The sequence below is a fragment of the Topomyia yanbarensis genome, chromosome 3 (genome assembly GCF_030247195.1).
Source record: "Topomyia yanbarensis strain Yona2022 chromosome 3, ASM3024719v1, whole genome shotgun sequence".
Lineage (NCBI taxonomy): Eukaryota > Metazoa > Arthropoda > Insecta > Diptera > Culicidae > Topomyia > Topomyia yanbarensis.
The window spans coordinates 39949574-39969158 of NC_080672.1; the positions used below are offsets into that span (position 1 = coordinate 39949574).

The following is a 19585-nucleotide window of genomic DNA, read 5'->3' on the forward strand; positions in this document are numbered from 1 at the left end:
AGTAAACTGGTTGTGGACGAGGTGGCTGTTCAGAACCTGATGGAAGTAATTAAAAGACGCTCAATCGAAAGCTTACCGGAATGTTTTTTTCTGAATTTTATACTATTTTAATCATTGTTGTTTGAACAAATTTTAATCACGGACGACGCCGCTGAGTCCAGTGTGTCTGGCTTCAATCCCAGCCGAGGTCGATAAAATGTTCTGAGGTGAAAACTCTGTGTCTCGCCTTTCTTCGCAAGGGAAGTAGAATTGCTGATCCCGGTGCATGTATTGATTAACCGATATCTGGTTGTGGAATCGCATCTCCGGTGTCGGTGATAAGTACACAGTGCGGACAGTAACTCTCTTTGAAATGAAAAAAAGTCATTGGAATTAACACCACTACGTGTATTCTCGTGTAGTTCTCCGTACAATACATAATAGCTGATAATTATTTTTTCCAACAAATTTCGAGCTTAACAGTTTTTGTGTTAGAAAAATCTACAATGATGGAGGGGGCCTTTATGCTTAGTTTCGATACAGTATCGACCAAATGACTTCAAACGAGTTTAAAGTTTTAGTTCGTCCGGACACGACAATCACCTCATGCAAAAGTGGCCATACTACATGAAAGAGTGCACTTTGAGTCGCGCCAAGCCAATGGATTACGTAACAAACTAAACAAAAAAATCTAAAACAATAAATTAGGGGCACTAAAGTTTTGAAGCCACTCTTCATTTTTTTCGATTACCAAACGTGAACTTTCTCTGATTGCTCTACACTGTTGACCATAAATATCTATTCAACTGCAATTGAAAAGAAAAACAATAATATGTTCCTGCAGCAAACGATGCAGGACATGGTCAACCAACTGCCAAAACGAAACCTTCCCTACCCCTTCCCACGTTGAATAACCTGATCTGCTCACTTGGGGACTTCCATTTCTTATCCCTTTGCAACAACAAAAACAAAGAACCCGCTCCGGAAGAAAACATTTCTCCTCGGACCGAACTCCGAACTCGAACCTTAAATGAATTGTTTATTTTAATCATTCGTAATCAAATAATAAATTAGGAAAGTTAAATAGAAAACAACTCCTCCGCTTTCTAAAAGATTGTCTTTTTCCGATTCCATTTGGGTGAAAAGAAAATCGGACACATCCACACTAGAGCGGTACCCCGTTTGTGCTTCTTCTGCTCTGCTATGGGCTTCCTTCTACTGTGCCAGAACATGTGACAGTTGACAGTTGTTTAAATCGCCATCTTTTGTCTTCGGTTTCCATTCCCCATCGTCTGAATTAGAGCAACCAGAGCAGAACTCGTTTCGAGCGAACAAAGGGATGCGCACCCAAAATGTAAAAAAAAAACTTTTTCTTTCTTAACCGAGAGAAATTGCGTCTCCTGTTGGACGGGTGGCTGGCGGTCTGAGCGGGGGGGGGCTAACTCAAGAAAAGCAAGTGGACATTCTAGATCGTTTCCTGAGACAACGATTGCCGGCTAATTGCATTAAAATTCAGCAGGTTTCGGGTCAAGTTGTTCGTTTGTTGCTATATATTGGGTATTCAGTGATCCTTGATTAAGCAATGCGAACGAGGGGCCAGCGAAGTAAAAAAAGAACTGTTTTAGTGGAAAAATTGTACAACAATCAATAATTGCTCAAATCAACGTAGGCAACGGTTGAAACTGTCGAAGTCGCGCAGCTTCATTTAGAAGTGCAAACAAACCAAAAATGACAGTAGCTTTAAAGCGTCAACAAAACAAAGCACACAAACATGCCATCAATTTGCCATAGAATGGCAGCCGTAAAGCATACCGGCAACCGTCAGTGAATGAGCTAATGGGGTGGGCGACGGTAGAGAAGTGTTGTTTGACTTTGTTTTATTTTCACAGCGCAAACAACAATGAAGAACGGAATGATTCGGTGAATGTCATGGCAACAAAGTGCCAGTGTCTATAAGCTGGCAGAGATGCCGAATGGCGCTGCAAACAAGCATTATAATCGCTGGGTTGAGTGGGGGTCTATGTATAGTTGATTCATTCGCTTGAGTTTGACAAATGTTACGCCAATGATTTTTCATTTACTCTGATGCTTGGAAATGAAAAGACGTGGCTTCGCTTTGCCGGGTGAATTTTCCAGCCAGAGGCAGTGAAAATGAAAAATGGTTGCAGTTGAGCGTGGATAATTAAACAACCTGTTCGGGTACAGTGAACAAGTTTTCTATAGCACTGTGCTGAACTGCCTATTTGGATAAGGACGCAATATCAAAACACAATACTAGAGTTATTGCATCTCTGTGCTAGGTTGTAACTAGCTGAGAATTAAGTGTGCTTGTTGTTACGCATGGTTTTATTTATCTATTTATAATCTTTCGAAAGAATGTTGGGTGCATGGATATCATTTTTAACAGCTTCCAGTACTACGACTGTTGATCTCTATTAAACTATTATTTATCATTTAACAACTGAATATTAGTGTTATTGTTCAAAATGCACGAAGGAGTAAGCGTTCAACACTGCGAATCATAGCTGATCGCATGTCTTCAACGAAGTTGTTTGTAATAGTATATACTTTGCTGAAGACGTCACATATATAACTAATTTGTTTGAAGGGATAGCTCTCCACAATTGGGCCGTTAAATGAAGAATAAAATTCCTCTTTTATTACATAAACCGATAGAGCTCATCTTTCAAAATATGACAATATATATGGTCAACCCTTAAAAAATCACAATTTTTAATTGATTTTCTGCGAAAATGTAACTTGTCCTCGTTTGACACTATCGCTCTTCCTGGACAGTGCGTTTAGTCAGATGGATTATTATTTTTGACAGTTACCCCAGCAAAAGGATAGGGATCATGCTAGTTCAATGGAAGTGTGGTCGTAATAATTCAATTTTATAAAATATTTTTTATTTGTCATTTTGCGCACAAAAAAAAAGAAAAAAAAGTTCGACCTCAGTGACCCAATTGCTTTTTAGATGGATTAATCACCAACATTATTTTATCAGTAGAAGCGCTTCGAAGATACTAAACTTACAAACTTGATGGTTTTGAAATTATGAGATCTTGACCGAAAAATGATTTATACCACTTTTGTTCACTTTAAAAGTGCATAATGTAAGACCGACTCCTTGTATAGAACATTCAACTACGCCATTCAATCCAACACTTAAACTTACGCCTTAAATAGTCACTTAGTTGACATATTTTTTATGTTCTATATTTTAAACTCCACGAGTGCTATCTTTAACCCTAGAACGTTGCACTTGCGTTTTCCACCCTAGAACGTTGCACTGGGGTACAAATGTACCCCACGCGTTTGATCGCAATTTTACCAGGTAAAAAGGCAAACAAAAGAAATGTTTAATACATAATTTTCTTCGTTTTTCAATTGCGAAAAAAGTTGTGTAAGTGAAAGTACGGAATTTATTGAATCAACGATACATAAATTGGTTTAAACAAAAATAAAAGTGAAAAAATCGCGGATTCTAAAAGTTGAGAGAATGGTTTAGAAACGGCTTAAAATGGAATTTCGATAGTTTTGAAAAAGTGCAATTATTTGGAAGAGTGAAAGTTTAAAAATCGGGTTTTGGAAAATACCACGAAATGGGGTGGAAATTGAAACGAAAAAAATATTTCTGACTAGTAATGCATTGGTAACACGCAACGTTACTATTACAGCAGTTACTGTGCGTAAATTATACTTGCGAGCTATTGTTTAAAAAAAACTCTAAAAAATAAACAATAAAACAATAAAAATCAACAATAAGGAAAACGATTTTTTCTACTTCAAAATTAAGTTAAACGATTATATAATACTAATTATTATTTACGTAGTGAAATAACCAGTATTTAAACTGGTATTGCCACGAGTCACCGACAGAACGAAACCTGACGAAACACTAACGGCAACCGTACACTGGGGTACAAATGTACCCCACGCCAACTTTGACACCTGCTTCCACGAAAGTTATAACCAAACTGGCTATACCACATCTCCCTACTCTTACTAGAAACTATAAATTGAATTATGGTTAGAGTCCCAGGTCGGTAAATGACGAATTCTCGTCTTTACACGGCTCCAAAGAAGGCGTGGGGTACATTTGTACCCCAGTGCAACGTTCTAGGGTTAAAATCAAAAAAAAAAATCTATCGCTCAAAAAAAAATTTTTTTTGTTATTTTTCATATGCCTTACGAAAAACAAAATGTGATATCAACTGGCCCGTAGCGTGCAGTTGATCAGGTTGGCCCCTGCCAAGGGCACCAACCTTAGAAGGGCGCTAAAATTTTCATCTACTTTATAAACTTAGTGAGGATAAGCCAAAATAAATTTGCCATTTGCAGGCAAACAATCGATTATTGTCCGAACCGAAATAAAAGCCAATGTAAACACTAAAGGGGCGTTTAACTGAGACTCCACCAAAGGTGCCAAAAGGAAACGTTACGGTTCTGTTAGTCCCATTCAGATTTATTCACAAGAAATGGTGTTGGTTTCAAAAGTATAGTGGATAAAAAAACTAAATAACGAACGTGTTTGAGTTGCACGACATGAAAAATTCTACTGGAAGGACTTTTGAATAAAACTTTTCTCAGTTTCATAGAAATTTGAACGGGACAGACCAGACAGTAAAGCAAACCCTCTCTTCAAAGCTGGATAGTGGAGTAGGCAAGATTGAATATCATCGAGAAGGCAACTACATGCCGTACCGCAAGAATTGAGGCCCAGAGAAAAAATTAGCCTTTACAAGGTATCTCATCTGCCATTTCTTTTTAGGAATCGTAACAAATGTCCCCACCAGGGGATCGTCAGAGTCGAACACTTACTGAGCCAAGAGAGCATAATGACAACCGAATGGACTGAATAGGCAAAGCAGTCCCTGTAAAGGCCACCCGACACGAGTTTGCAGGAACATATAATTATGCTCCGCTGTTACCGTTGGGGTACTTTGCCCTATTCAGCAAGAAGATGTGAGTGATAAGCGAGTGAGAGCAGTGCAGATCATATTGGCTAAAAATGAACGCTAATAGATGAGTGCCTATCTGTCATAAAAATATAATTCTTGAGCGTTTTTTCAAAACGTCATATCTGCAATGAGTTACTCTCTGTTTATACTTTCTCTTTCGATTTTTACGGCGTCACTATAACACTTTTCACTTATTTTACAGTACAGATCGAAAGACGGTGGTTTTAGCTAGCATATTATGCAAAGAGCTGAGGGATAAATGTTAAAGTGACCGAATTATTAACAGAAGAGAAAGTAAACAAAGAGAGTAACTCATTGCAGATATGACGTTTTGAAAAAACGCTCAAGAATTAACAGATTGTTATTAGTTACATGTATATGACATTGAGAATAAATAATAAAATAAATGTATTTGGAGAATTTTTGTTTGTATAGGTTATATTTAATGTTGTAAATAATATAAAAGATAAAATGCTTCACTACGATTTTTGTAAATAACGATCAATTTAAAAGGCTCGGAACAAAATTTGTTATGTATCACACCTAAGGTAATACTACGTTCACACTACGAGTTAAAACGTGTTTTAACGCTATCTTGATGACATTTTTCTTATTGCTAACTATTACAACGTGTTTTAACTCTGTACTGTGAACATAGTATAACACACAAATCACATACATGCCCTAACTGATCTGCCGGGAAAAGGGACAAATCAGTCGGGAAAAGAGAGGAATTGGCTTAGGTTGTTATTAAGTCATGAGATTCATGGAGCTCATTTAATGCCAAGACAACCCAGCGATTAGACGTGAAAATTATGAAAAAGATAGATAGTGAAGCAACTGGTTAACTCATTCCTCGCATTCTTGTGTCACAAAATGTTGTCACTATAGCCGACCTTGAACGTTTCCTCTCACACGCTCGAGCTCGCCTGTGCAAAAGTGGCCGTTGAGAGTCCACCCCAGTTGGTCGTCGTGGCTTGGCTAGGCACAAGGGGCTTTGTTGAAGTCTATCTGAACGAGAAGTAAAACCGCTTTGTGCGATTGGTATTGAAAATCTTAGCTGACAGGAGCAAATGGGGGAATCGGGGACCACACCGTCGAGCTCAACTTTGTGGGCTGGTATGTAGATAAAAAATAAATGTTTCAGAAAGATTTTAATCAAAACGTAGTTCAAAAATCCTACCGTGATTCAGATACTATTCTCAAGAAACTGTTATACGCGAAAATTGTGTATGTGTTGGATGGATCATCCAAAATCAGTCAGACGGTTATCAGTACTATTCGTGCATCGAGAAGCAATAGGTAGCAATTGTCAAAAAAACCTCATACAAAGTTCAGGCACGTTGGTCCGGTAGCGACTTGTACGATTTGCATCAAATTTGGAGCAAGTACTCCTGGTGGGACTAGGAATCGACCCCGGGGGGGGGGGGGGTATTGAGTTTTCAATAATTCATTTGTGTTTTTGGGCATTGCGAAAAGTTAGAATCATTCCTATTAAACATTGTTCACACACAAAAAAAACTATTCCTAAATTTTTGAAAAGATTATTTTCGTAAAACACGCAAAAAATGTATGGCGTTACACTCAATTTTTTAGTAAGATTACCATGAATGTAGTTTTTTTCATTCTAATTTATAATTTGGGAATACATTGATTTCTATTTGCTTTATCGACTAAAAGAATCGAGCATCGAACGATGTTCATGATTCTCTTCGTGTTAACGTGTAATTTTATTTGTTAATTCACTTTCGGAATTTTCATGTGGAGTAATTTGATTTATGTTCGCGATTTCAGCAGCTTAGTCACAATTATTTTAATTTCTGGTATACGTTATCGTAATATTTCAGTCTTGAAGTTACTGTCGGACTTTTTACGAGGAGTAACGTGACGTTATAAACTAAATCATAAAAACGTAACCAATTAGCAGTATCTCGTGGTTTTGTAAACTATTTCACGAACCGTGAAATTGTTCATGTAAAGATGTTAAGAGCATGCATACAATTCCATCGATTCTTACGTAGTTTATGATTTTGGGAACTGTTTCACGATCACGAATCATGAACTGGCTCACGCGGCACGAATGGATCCGTGTGTAGTATTCCGAGTTGCGTAAAATAGTTCATGGGAAAACATCAAGAAAGTTTTGTAATCCAATTCAAAATCATGGAAACCAAAATACAATGAATATGTGATAAATCATGAATGAGTTAAAAAAAAGAAGTTCCCAAAAAAAAAGTTTTTACTCACAAAAAATCAACAATCTCCATAAGTAAAAGCGTAAGTCCTGTTTTAGTTACTTAAAAATTACTCAGAATTCATGACACTTTTTTCGTGAATCTGGGAACTATTTTTTCCATGCATTGTCTTCAATATAAATACAACAGAAGAAAAGCGAGTATTCGGAAACGGAGTGAACTGATATCATAGTAGTTTATGTTGTTGTAGTAAAAGCAGGAATATTCAGAATATTCGAGTTCGCAAATAATGTGGAAAAAAGTGCCTGGCGGTGCACCGCCGGCCTGTCGTTCGAGTTCAGCGTATGTTATGCTGTTTTCGGTTTTAGAATCGAGTCGCCCTAGGTTCGCTCTAATGTTTACAGTTTCCATATAAAAGTGACCGCTCCGAGCGAACCTAGAGCAACTCTGATTTAAAAACGAAATCAGCATTAATAATTACAGGAGGCGGCGGCGTGACGCTGAGACGCACATGTTTACAGGGTACGATCACTGCCGCCAATGCGATAATCAAGTTTTCTTCCTGGGACGTCATCATAGCCCAGGAATTGTATAAGGGATTTTTTACATAATTTCTTCCGTTAAACTCACCATTTCGATCTTTTTTTCCACGATAGATATCACCAACGAAGTCTAAACTATTGTTAGAAAGTTCAACGGAAAAAGATAGCCAAGAGAACACACAAAGGGGCACAAATATGCGAATCCGCGAAGGTCGCCTGAAGACCACGCTACGGCCTTGGCTATACTAAGTTTACGTTTCATCGTATGAAGTTGAAATCTATGATGTGATAAACGACGATAGTTTGACACACAAACATCTGCTGAGGTGTAGGTCTCACTGTTTTGAGGATCACTCATTTAAGGAGGGCGTCTGATGTAGCGCGCAAAAAAACTTTTTTTTTAATCCGCTTAATTGAACCTCTAGAATAGTCTCCCGCAATCTCGGTGGCCATACTGAACTTCTTTGTTTTAAACAGCCATGCATTGCTCGTGTGTGTTTGCTGTAACACACGCAAATTTCAATCTATCAGCAACAATTTTCGAAAAGCTGACAGCCCTAAAAGTACAGTTTAAACAATTCACTCCAAACTACTTGTACCCAAATCTTCAAAAGAAAATACCCAATGGGTTATTTTCCACAGCGTTTTTTACGTGGTGCAATTTGAGGCCACCCTTTAATAGCGTTTTTCAAATTGGCGAACACGATAACTCAAAAAGTAATCAGCGAATTGACTTGATTTTTATGAAATAAATTCCCAATAGGGTAAAAAAAATTTCTCCCTATTATTTTGAAGAAAAGTGAGCGAATTTTACAGTAAAATATGAGATTTTTTGGTTTTCATGAAGCCGTTTTCCGAAACTCGAACTTTTTCTATTTTGACGAATTTCGCGCCAAATCGCATTCAGAGTTGGCAGCACCCTCTCAGATTCTAATGAAACTCTCTGTACATGAAGACTTTGTCGCAAAAAGCCGCTTTGCATATTTTGTTTTTCCAAAAATGATCTGGACTGTCTTTTGAAAAGGGCTAAACTTTTTTTTATCATTTTTTTTCAAATGGTTATAGTCTAAAAATGATAAATCCTACAAAAAAATGTTGTAGGAGCGGTTTCCACAAAATTAGTCAAATTTTCGAATAAAAATATTGAAAAAATTCTTCGTTGACTTCTACACTAAAAAAAATCGATTTTTAAAATTTAAAGTCGATTTGCAAAAAAAACCATTTTTGATTTGGATGAAATTTTGTTTCAAGGTAGATAATTAGGTAATAGGTAATTATGCTCCCTACCCACCGTCAAAAATTCAAGTTGGGCACCATCAAGGAAAAAAAGTTATTTGAAAAAACTTTTCCTTGTCCAAACTGAATTTTTTTCTTCAGTATATTTTTATCGGAAATCGGAAATCCAATAAAACTCAGTTTGTGAGAAGATATTGTCTAATTTAGCAACTAAGAATATTTTTATTAAGCGGTTAACTACTTTTTCATTTTTCATGAAATCGATTTTTTTTTTATTACTTTATCTGAAAGTACAACTGCTTGCGAATGTTTTCCCAATTTTTTTTATAAAGATCCGAGAAATAGATTGAAAGCTACAGCGCTTCCAAGCGCGCTTCGTCTACCAAGAGCAGTGGTAATTTGAAATTTTAAACTCAATTATCTCAAAGTGTCGCTTTACTAAAAATGGTTTTCCGTGATCACGATTGCCGAAAAACTACTCAATCAATCTTCTTATTTTTTTTTTCAATTGATCGTAATTAATTTTTCTCGTACTTTAACGATTCCTTTTTTATTCATAAATGTTTATCACTAAAAGGTATGTAACCCCTTAATCAAGAATCCCATTGAAAAGAGTTTATGTTGTTAAACAAATATTCCATTATTACTTATTTATTTTCTTGTTTAGTGCTGAGAAAGAATTAGAGAAAGAAATAACCACCACAACATTATGTATTGAATTTTACATATTTTTTTATTTATTTTTATATTTTACATTTGTCTTAAAACTATCTTCATGCATGCTATTTTGTATTATTTCTATACAAGGAAAATATTTTTGGCCCATCTTCTGAATTAGAATACCTTTTCGCTTCTACTTTCCCCCAGGAATAGGCACAAAACTGTGGAATTTTTGAGTTCCAGGTATTGTTTTGGCGTTATTATACAGCTCTTAAAGTTCTTCTGACTTCTTACTCTCGGGGACTTGTTATTCCATAGTCGCGAGCAAGACTGGCTCTTTTTGCCATTTGCTTGAGAGTGCCACCAATAGCATCACAGGGTCCTTCTCCATAAGATGCTGAAACAAAATGCCATTCTGCGCTTAATTCATACTTTGACTGGAATCCATCAGACATAAAAAAAATTTAGAAAAGTTTGTCAATTGTTTCATAAAATTTTTAGAGGGAAACAAATGAACTGCAGTCTTCAAGTCTTCCAGTCTTCTTGTCTTCCAGTCTTCCGATCTTCCAATCTTCCAGTCGCCCAGTCTTCGATCAAGTTTGTTATAAATATATACCAAATTCGCTACTGATACTTTTTGCATGCATCAGGCAACTAGCAGCTGGGAAAATGGATTCTGAGATTATTATGACTTTAATTGGTTTAGTTTTTAATAAAGATACACTGAAAAAAAATCAGTTTGGACAAGGAAAAGTTTTTTTCAAATAACTTTTTTTTCTTTAAAGTGCCCAACTTGAATTTTTGACGGTAGGTAGGGAGCATAATTACCTATCTTACAACAAAATTTCATCCCAATCAAAAATGGTTTTTTTTGCAAATCGACTTTAAATTTTTAAAATCGATTTTTCCAGTAAAGGAGTCAATGAAGAATTTTTTCAATATTTTTATTAAAAGAATTGACTAATTTAGTGAAAATCACGTCTACAACATTTTTTTGTAGGATTTGTCATGTTTAGACTATAGCCATTTGAAAAAAAGTTTGGCCCTTTTCAAAAGACAGTCTAGATCATTTTTGGAAAAACAAAAAAAAATTCACGAGATCTGACGAAAGAATTTATCGGACGTGTTAAATATTTGAAAGGCAGGCATTAGAATATTGCTGATCAGCCAGAAGTAGGCAAATGGGATTGTTTCCAATAAGCGTTTTAGGGTGCTATACTCTGTTTACGTACCATCGTATGAAGTTGAAATCTACGGTGTGATGAACGACGATAATTTGACAAGCAAACAACTGCTGGAGTATTCACACCTAGAAAAAAATCGTGTAAATTTACGTCTCCTGATCATGACATAAAAAGGACATAGTTTTACGCTTGATTTTAATTTTACATGTCGTTGAATTTTGCGAGCTTTTTTACTTCACATATGACGTTTGTTTAACATGTTGAAGGGTGTAAATTGATGGCCAGGGAAAGTACATCTTTCATGTAAAATTAAACAGAACACTGGTATATTTCGTCATTTCGTCAGTTACGGTTTGTTAGAATGCGACAAGTTTGGAATTACGTCAACTATAAAATTCAGTTTTTTTTGTGTGTAGGCCTCGCTATTTTAAGGATTACTCACTTATGTAAGTTGCTGCAAGTTTGTTTTTTTTTCTGACTACGTTGTTCACACTATCTTCTCAGTCGCTAATGCTGTTGTTACCCAGATGATGAAATTGTAAATATCAATCCCAAGTATAATAGGCCTTTCAATAATAACGTCTTTTAACAATAGGGGTTTTGATTCAATTCAATAATTTTCTTCTTAAACGTGATGGCAAAATGTAGTCCGTGGCATTTCCCTGTTAAACGTAATCCTAATTGTAGTCCTGAAAAATGTTTCTAATTTCTCTCATCAGTCTTAGGATATAAAAATCAGTTTCAAGGGGTAGACGGTACTAATGGTCGGTGTTAAGTCAAACCGGACTAAGTGACAATATATCTATTTCGAGAAAATTAATAATAATTGGAGATTTATTTTTACCATAATTCTTGTTTATGTAACTTATTTCAAATCTGGCAAAAATTGAATGTAGCTGAAGAAATTCTTTATCCAGTGCTATCATTATCTCATTTTTTGATTTTTTGCGACTTAATCCGCTCTGACTTAACACCGACCAAATGATATTAAATCGTTCCGGACCAAGTTTTATCCCCTTTTATATGTAAGATTTTTCGTCAGGCCTCACATGACAGTATATGTTATTTCATCGAAAAGAATGTTAATAACTTTTTCGAATTCGAAAAAGCTGTATACATGTCTAAATACGTAACAAGTAAATAGAAGTGTCGGGAAGTTTTACTTTTCTTTCTTAATTTGAAATAAAGAACGACTGAAAACTAACCGTTCGTTATTGGTAGTATATTGCGATAATTCTTCATCGGGACAAAAAACTTGTGAATACTGGCTCAAGGATTCAATGGTGGTAGCTTTACTACTAAAGCGAAGGAGCAAGCAGAACCGCCAAAGACAAATTGTAGAAAAAGATTTGAAGAAACTACTGGACGAATCGTTGAAAGTAACAAAGCGAAATGTTAATTTAAACAAATTGTTGGAATTATATTACGGTTTTTTCAAACTAGCGAAATGTGAAGCCATACACATCTAGGAACACAAAAACGGCGAAAAATTCAAGATTAACCGAAAATTTTGGTTTTCGGTTATGGTCAGAATTTTGTTTAAAATAAACCTATAATCTAGAAATTGAATATTCCTTAAAATTTCGGAAATTCACATAACCATTTAAACACAGAATCGAAATGCATTTTATACCATAAACACCTCCCCATGACTAATCGACCAGTTTTTCCTTTCGAGATAATCACTTCCACAATGGGATAATCGTCCACAGCTTGTTCGCACGGATCTCGTTTGTCAAGGGATACCCAACCGACCGACCGACGACGTGGCGCATGGTCGGTGTGTGTCAAGTACCGGATCATACTACAAATCGATTGGCTACACTTGTTTCACACCAACCATCACCGCCTCATTCTCACGCCAAGAGGCAGTAAAATATAGGTGAACTCAAAGATATAATGCCTTAGTTCAAAAGCTCGTATCGAATTGAAATTAGATACACTTGTCGGTAAGTCACTAAACCCTGTGACACATTGACATCATAATAATCTCCGAACCAGACACCATCAGAAAGGGGGAATCCGGTTCCAACTGAGATAAGATCTTCGTACTAGCAGTTCATAGCATGAGTGTGGACGAGAATAAGCTAGGGTGATTCAAGTGGTAATAGTTTTTTGCTCCTGCCAGGCGTCACTGAAACGAAAAATCAAACGGAAGAAGTATTACCACGATCCACAGAGCAGCTAACGCAAAGGCAAAGCCGAAACGGAAACGTCCAACAATTTGCTGCGGTGAAATATTACTTTGCAAAGAGGCAGAAAAGTTGCTCACAATCAATCATTTTTCTTCGCCCTTCGAGTAGTTGGGGGATTTGAGAGGATGAGGCCCTCGTACTTTCAAAGCTTTCCTTCGGCTTCCATGAGAAATGATGAACTACAGTACAGGAGCACGTTGTGAATCAGCAATGGCTGAATGTGTCTACGGTTTTGTAGGATCTGGAGAAATCGATTAAATTTTTCATCGAATCGAGCATTACTTTTACGCACAGCATAGCTTTGTACTAAACAACTCCGTCACCTTCTGGTTCGAAAGACTTGGCAACCTACTCGGTACGTATAGAACATTTACGACACTAGTTCAACTGTCCATCTGACATGTAAATATCCTCCTTGATAGAGGTTCTAGATTTATGCATCTTCCACTAGAGACGATTCTGTCGAAATATTTTTTTCCTCTCCCTTGAGGATCACATTCCCCTTCCTAAACTGCTCTCCTTCTAACACTTATTGAAGCTTGGAACAGCTTTAAAGCTCCTGAAATATCCCGAGTAAGGTTAAAATCACAGCCTTTACGATGTGTATATGAAAGCATAAAATCGAAAAAACGAAATGATGAAAACACCTAATCCTTCCGCACCCTCATAAGACATGATTTTTATTTCAACATCGTGAAAAATATCATGATGTCTACCAAGCCGTATCCCATCGCTCAGATAACCGTGTCCATGATTATCCCCAAAACACCACCATCCAGGAAGGAAGCAAAAACACATGTTCACTAACGGATCCGGGACAAGGGTGACAAATTTACAACCCTTCGGGCTTCATCGTGGACTCTTTTTTTTTGGTGCCGGCCACACCTATAGCTATCGGTCCCGGCCAAGAGGTAATCTAGAGGATGTGCTTTTTTCGCCTCCGTAGATAGATTGCGTGCGAGGAGGACACTTAACTCATATGGTCCGAATTACTTCCCATGCGGAAAACCTGAAAACGAGGTGCCATAGCTATGAAATATAGAATAGGGCACGCGTCATAAATAATAAATTTTTATTCGTTCTCCCTTTTTTTCCGTTCCCGTCGTCATCAGGTGGGTGAGTACGAAGCCGAACATCCTTCAGGAGTGTGTACGGTCGACGGACCAACAAGCAGGATGCGTGCCGTAACTCTACGTAGGACTATGGCATGCTGAGACAGGTGGGAGCACTTTTTTTCTCCACGGCAACATTTTGATCTATACCGTTCTCTTTCAGCGTACAAAGTGGTTGCTACCTAGTAGCCTATGAAAACCGGCATCCAACCGAAGCTCAGCAGGAGCAACTGGTGAAACGAATTTAATCAATCAAGGTTTGCCTTGCCAAGTGGTGGGGCGAGAAAAAGAAAGGCAAATGGATTACATGATTGATCTCGAGGAAGAGATGCTTTCTTTCAGAGCCTGGCAGTCTTATCGGATATCTGCTTGAAAATTCGTTTCGTCCTTGCAATATAAAGCATTCACAATGGATCAATTAAAAAAGTAGTGGCGACACTCACCTGAACCCTCGCCTCCGTGAGGTCGATCTTCATGGCAATCTCCTCGCGGGTGTAAATGTCCGGATAGTGTGTCTCCTGGAAGGCCCGTTCCAGTTCCTTCAGCTGCGCCGATGTGAAGGTGGTTCGTATCCGACGTTGTTTCCGCTTTTCCGCCAGCACCGAATCGTGCCCGGAGTAGACCTTGTACGGCAGACCCGCTGGGGAGGGGAAAAATGGGAAAGAGGCTATTGAAAACCGATTTAATCGCTGCTTTGCTTGGGCTGGCAGTGCGTTCAATTGAATGTTATCTGGTTCAAATGGAAATAAATTTCAGACGAATCTTTCAACTGGGAAAGTGAAAACATATGGTTTAGTTAGCTTGTGAAAAAGGGTGTGCACCATAGCCGGATTTATTACGAAAAAGTGATTATTCGAGCTCATGTTTTATAGTAATACATGCCCGAAAATTCCGTTCGCCTTTCCTTGAATTTAATATTTCGAAATCGGAACAAAAGATAATTAAACATCATGCTAGAAAACACAATCTGGTTTTCGTAATTATGAAACATATCTGCACATGAAATTTGGAATATTATTCAAGGACCCATTCCACCTCTTGACTTGGGTCATGATTTATAGTCACGATTATTTCACGAAATTGTGAAATAGGTTCATGATCCATCTGTAATGAATCATGAAACATATTACTTTGTATAGTTTCACGGCAAACAACGTAAATTTATGAATAAAATCGTGAATTTGATTTCTGAAGATGTTCAAAAAGTTGTGAATCAGTTCACGAACAGAAAAATGAATAGAGGAAACCATGAATGAAGTTTACGAAGAGAATAAGTATCTTCACAAATAAAGGCATTACAGAAGAAAAATCGGTCACTACCATTAGCTGATCCAGGGGGTCCGGATCTCCCCCGAATTTGTTAAATTCTTGAGAAATTTAAAAAAAGTTTCTATTTTAAATTCGTTCTAAACTTAAAATCATTCCAAAGCAGATTCGACCAACAAAACTGATTTTAATTAAATGAGGGCATTACGTATTACGCATTGTACAACGCACATTTCAAAATCGAAATTTCTGACCCCTCCGAGTTTTTTTTCTAGATCCGCTCCTGACTACTACCAACAAAATATAATTTTTATTCAAGGGCCTGTTTACGTACTATAAAAAACATAATTATTACTGAAGTCATGGCAAGCTATCCACGAATTTGGGAACACATTTTTTTCGTTTATTTATCTATTTAACTTAAAACAGGATGTAATTTAATTTTTATTAAATTTAATTTTTATTAAACGGAAAATATTATATACAAGCCCCTTTATCAACGCTAAGACACCGAATAAACGTAGCTAGTCCTGATAAATAAAGAGACTGGTTCGACTCGTTTGAGGTTATCATAAAAAGAATAAATAGAACGGAAAGACTACAGTTTCAGCGCTACCGGCAAGAAGGCAAACACCGAAAAATCAGCTTGAAGGAAAAAAATCAGTTTGCGAGCTGAAGAAAATTCCCGCATTGCAACTACGCCAAGGACGCCAGCATTGGTGAGAAATTAAATATCGGTTTTGTCGGCAGAATGAACTCGGTGCAACTTTTCCTCCGCTGATGATTTCGTTCGAATTCAAGTTTGTTCGTCTGCGGTTTATTTTGCTACCTTCATAGAAATTTCCGAAGCGTTTTTCCTTCTACTAGGCTAGCACTATAGTAGCTAGAACGAAGAAGTTGCCTCTGCCGGCAGCAGTCTTTTCGGTGGTATTGATTTTTCAACAGGTTTGCTCGTCATTCGCCAGGAGCTATTGCTAATGTTTGCCTTTCTTTTTGGGTGAGTGCAAACCGTGGAAAAGGTGAAATATTTGAATTGTTCAATCGATTCGGAACAGCGCGCGGTTTGCCCAAAACGAAATGTTGGGTAAATTTGACATTCGATGATTCGATTGGATGTTGGGTGTTGCGAGATAAGCTTGGCCTGGTAGTTTGTCCAGTGTGGGTTTTATTATTCCTTGTGAAGGTTAGCTAAAAGCGTGACGATAAAAACTCCACCTTCGATGTAATTGAAACCCCCTTTTCGACTCTATTACCAGTGAGAGAATTGAAACACCGAAATCATTTGATCATTTTTGCTAAGTTAGGGTTACCAAATGGACTGAGAGTAAATTAAGAACGCATGGAATCGCGACCGAGACAAGTTGGAATTAGAGCCAACCTGTGGTAAGATTAAGAGTTTTTTTTACTGGCCTGAGGATTGACTTTAAGATAAACGCGAGTATTCGCTCACACCAGTGCACATTTCGGTTATTATTATTTTAATATAATCGCTTTTATTCCTATTGTAAACCATCAGAGTTGCAATTTGGCATAGTTACTAACCCGTTAGATCAACGTTTTAAAAAACCCCAACCTCTGTCGCTGTGGAGGATAAACCGAACGAGCACGAAACCCAGATAAGTGGCAACCTTAGTTGGATGTAGGGGAATTATGGTTAAAACCGACACCTTAAGATCAACAATTTTTCTAAGTTGCCACAAAACCAATAAAATTATAGTTTGTATGCAGAATTCTTCTTCAGCAAATTATTAACAAGACTTAATTTTTTCAGCGCTTCAAAAAATTAATTTCATTAAAAATTATTGGTTGTAAAACTTGGAAAACAAAGTGACTTTCTGTAGGCACTGCGGGTAAAACCGACACCTCATAGGGGTAAGATCGACTCCCCCTTTAATTTATTTTCTCTCCACTTTATTAAAATCTTTATCTTCATTAAAAATGAGATATATGCGTGATTAATAAAGTGTGAGTATGTATGATGCAAATATGTGCTTTTTGTTGCTTCATCGTGTAGTGAGGGGAAGAAAGTTCGAAAGCGTAGTACTATAAATAAGAGTATTTTATGCTATAGGATTATTTATTGATATGAGTATTTCCAAATAATCCTTGCGCACATCATTGCAACCACCAGTGTCATTTTATTTCGTAAGTGAAGATTTGCAAGCGTTCTACGTTCTGCTAATTGGATTCATTCACTTATAAGTGACACGCACACTTCTTAGTAAAACTATCTTTTTTAGATTTGATTTTCCGGACTCTGATCATCAACGATCTATTGGGGTATACATAATATCATTGTCTCATTGTGATAAAGTTCGTCTATGACAAACCAAGAGAACACTATAAATTCGGTTTGATGAGCTTTTTGCAGAAATAGCAAAAGCTTCGATAGAATCAGATAAGCAAAAATTCCAATATTTGATTTTTAAAGGGACTATAAATAAACACAATAAAAGTATTTCTGTGTATTTCTGCTAATACTATAGTGTTCTAATAGGCTAATTGAAGTGTCACAAAGATTCCCAGTATTTTGAAATGAATCGCAAGTATACACAACCATCTTAACAGCGTGTCGGTTTTACCCTAACCAAAGGGTGTCGGTTTTACCCCAACAGCGCACATTTTTTTATAAAAGCTATTAAAAATATTGAATTTCTCAAACTCGTCTTCAATACACTTAGTTGATCATAGGACAGACCGATAATAATAGGTACTGAAAAATGTGGTGATTTGAAAAGCTTTTGTTCGGTTAAAACCTTAAAATCTACCAACGAAATTTAACATCCAGACGAGTATGAACGCTGCTGTCGTATGTTTTGTTTATTTTTATGATATTCGGCGTACTAACGTAAATCCAATTTTTCTTCAAATGCTCTAAACAAACGTACTAATAATAATGTGTCATTATGAAATGAATAAAAATTTGATTTCTAGGAAATGTTGTGGGGTGTCGGTTTTTCCCACAATTCCCCTATGTAGGTTCAACCGACTTCATTTCGAATTGAGCAAGAGATTTTAGCCAGTTTGTTCCGAATTTTTGAACAGAGCAGATCGTTTTATGTTCACATTGGTGTATACATTTAAGTGAGTTTTCTCATCCCAACTAAGTCCTCCTACCAAAATTTCGTCTACCTGTTGGCCTGTTTGTACCACGGGTAATGAACTGTAGCAATTGCAAACAGTCGGGATACAGTCACATTTTCTGGTATAAGAAACGGTACGTCAAATGCAATGGAGAGCATGATGATGACACTGCCAAGAAAGCAGCTGATAAGTGCATTAAGAGCGAGAACCCTTTCCATGTTCTTCAATCATGCTCTGCATACAGGCAGCACTAGGATAAAATTAAGCGCTCCCCTAAGGAGGGATCGAAGGGCTCTTATGTAGAAATGCTAAAAAATTCTTCACTACTTGTCAGTCCGAAAATTTCTAAGCTCTTTTGACTCGTGCTCAGCAGGAATCTGTTTATCCACAAGAGGGAAAATCTTTTGTTAACCTTGAGATCCAGGAAAAGGAGCAGTCTTTCCTCTCTTAGACGGCTTTGTAAGGATCCCAAGGTGTCCTCTGAGGGCGCGGCAACTATAACTAATGAATCCAATGGAAGTGCTGCCTTAAAACGGAAGCAAGTTGCTGCCGGAGTACCCGCCACTTTCAAAGAAACTAAAAACCCTAAGTGTTCCATTTTTTGACTACTGGACTAATGAAATTTACTAACATTTCTGGACATAATTTTCACAGCCTCTAAACAGCCTTCTGATACCTTTCTCCCATTGTTGAAGCAGTTGAATGCTAAATAGATACTCCTTTCTACGATCGTATCCTTCGATGACTCATCGAACGAGGTCACCAACTCGATCTCTGTTCTACAGTGTAATTGTAGAATTACTCTCTCGAGAATCGATTCCTTCAAAATCTTAGTAAACAGTTTAAGATGTGCATTATCCGAATTTTGACAAAGTGTCGATATAGATTTCAACTTCCAAGATTTTAATATCAATCGTGTGGATCGAGAAAACCCTTACGGAGGATTACTTTTGGGGATCAAGTAACCTCCTTTCGACACCGGGCATTGAAGTTGTCGCCTTTCAAATTCAAATCAAAGCTATTACATTGCTTTTATCTACATTCCTCCTAGAGCCTCGGTAGGACACCGATTTATGTCATTGTACCTCGATTACATCACACAAAACATCAATTCTTCTTCGTATTATCCCAGCCGATTCAATTTCATTTCATTACATTTTCAAAGTAA

At 37.1% G+C, this 19585-nt stretch overlaps 1 protein-coding gene across 1 annotated transcript in view; it reads right to left on the reverse strand.

Annotated features, from left to right (window-relative positions):
• Positions 1-19585, reverse strand: part of LOC131691398 (paired mesoderm homeobox protein 2B-like) — a 115712-nt gene that overhangs the window by 62379 nt on the left and 33748 nt on the right. The window contains exon 2 of the mRNA XM_058977760.1: positions 14511-14707. Coding sequence (XP_058833743.1) covers positions 14511-14707 — 197 coding nt within the window. The remainder of the gene's footprint in view (positions 1-14510; positions 14708-19585) is intronic.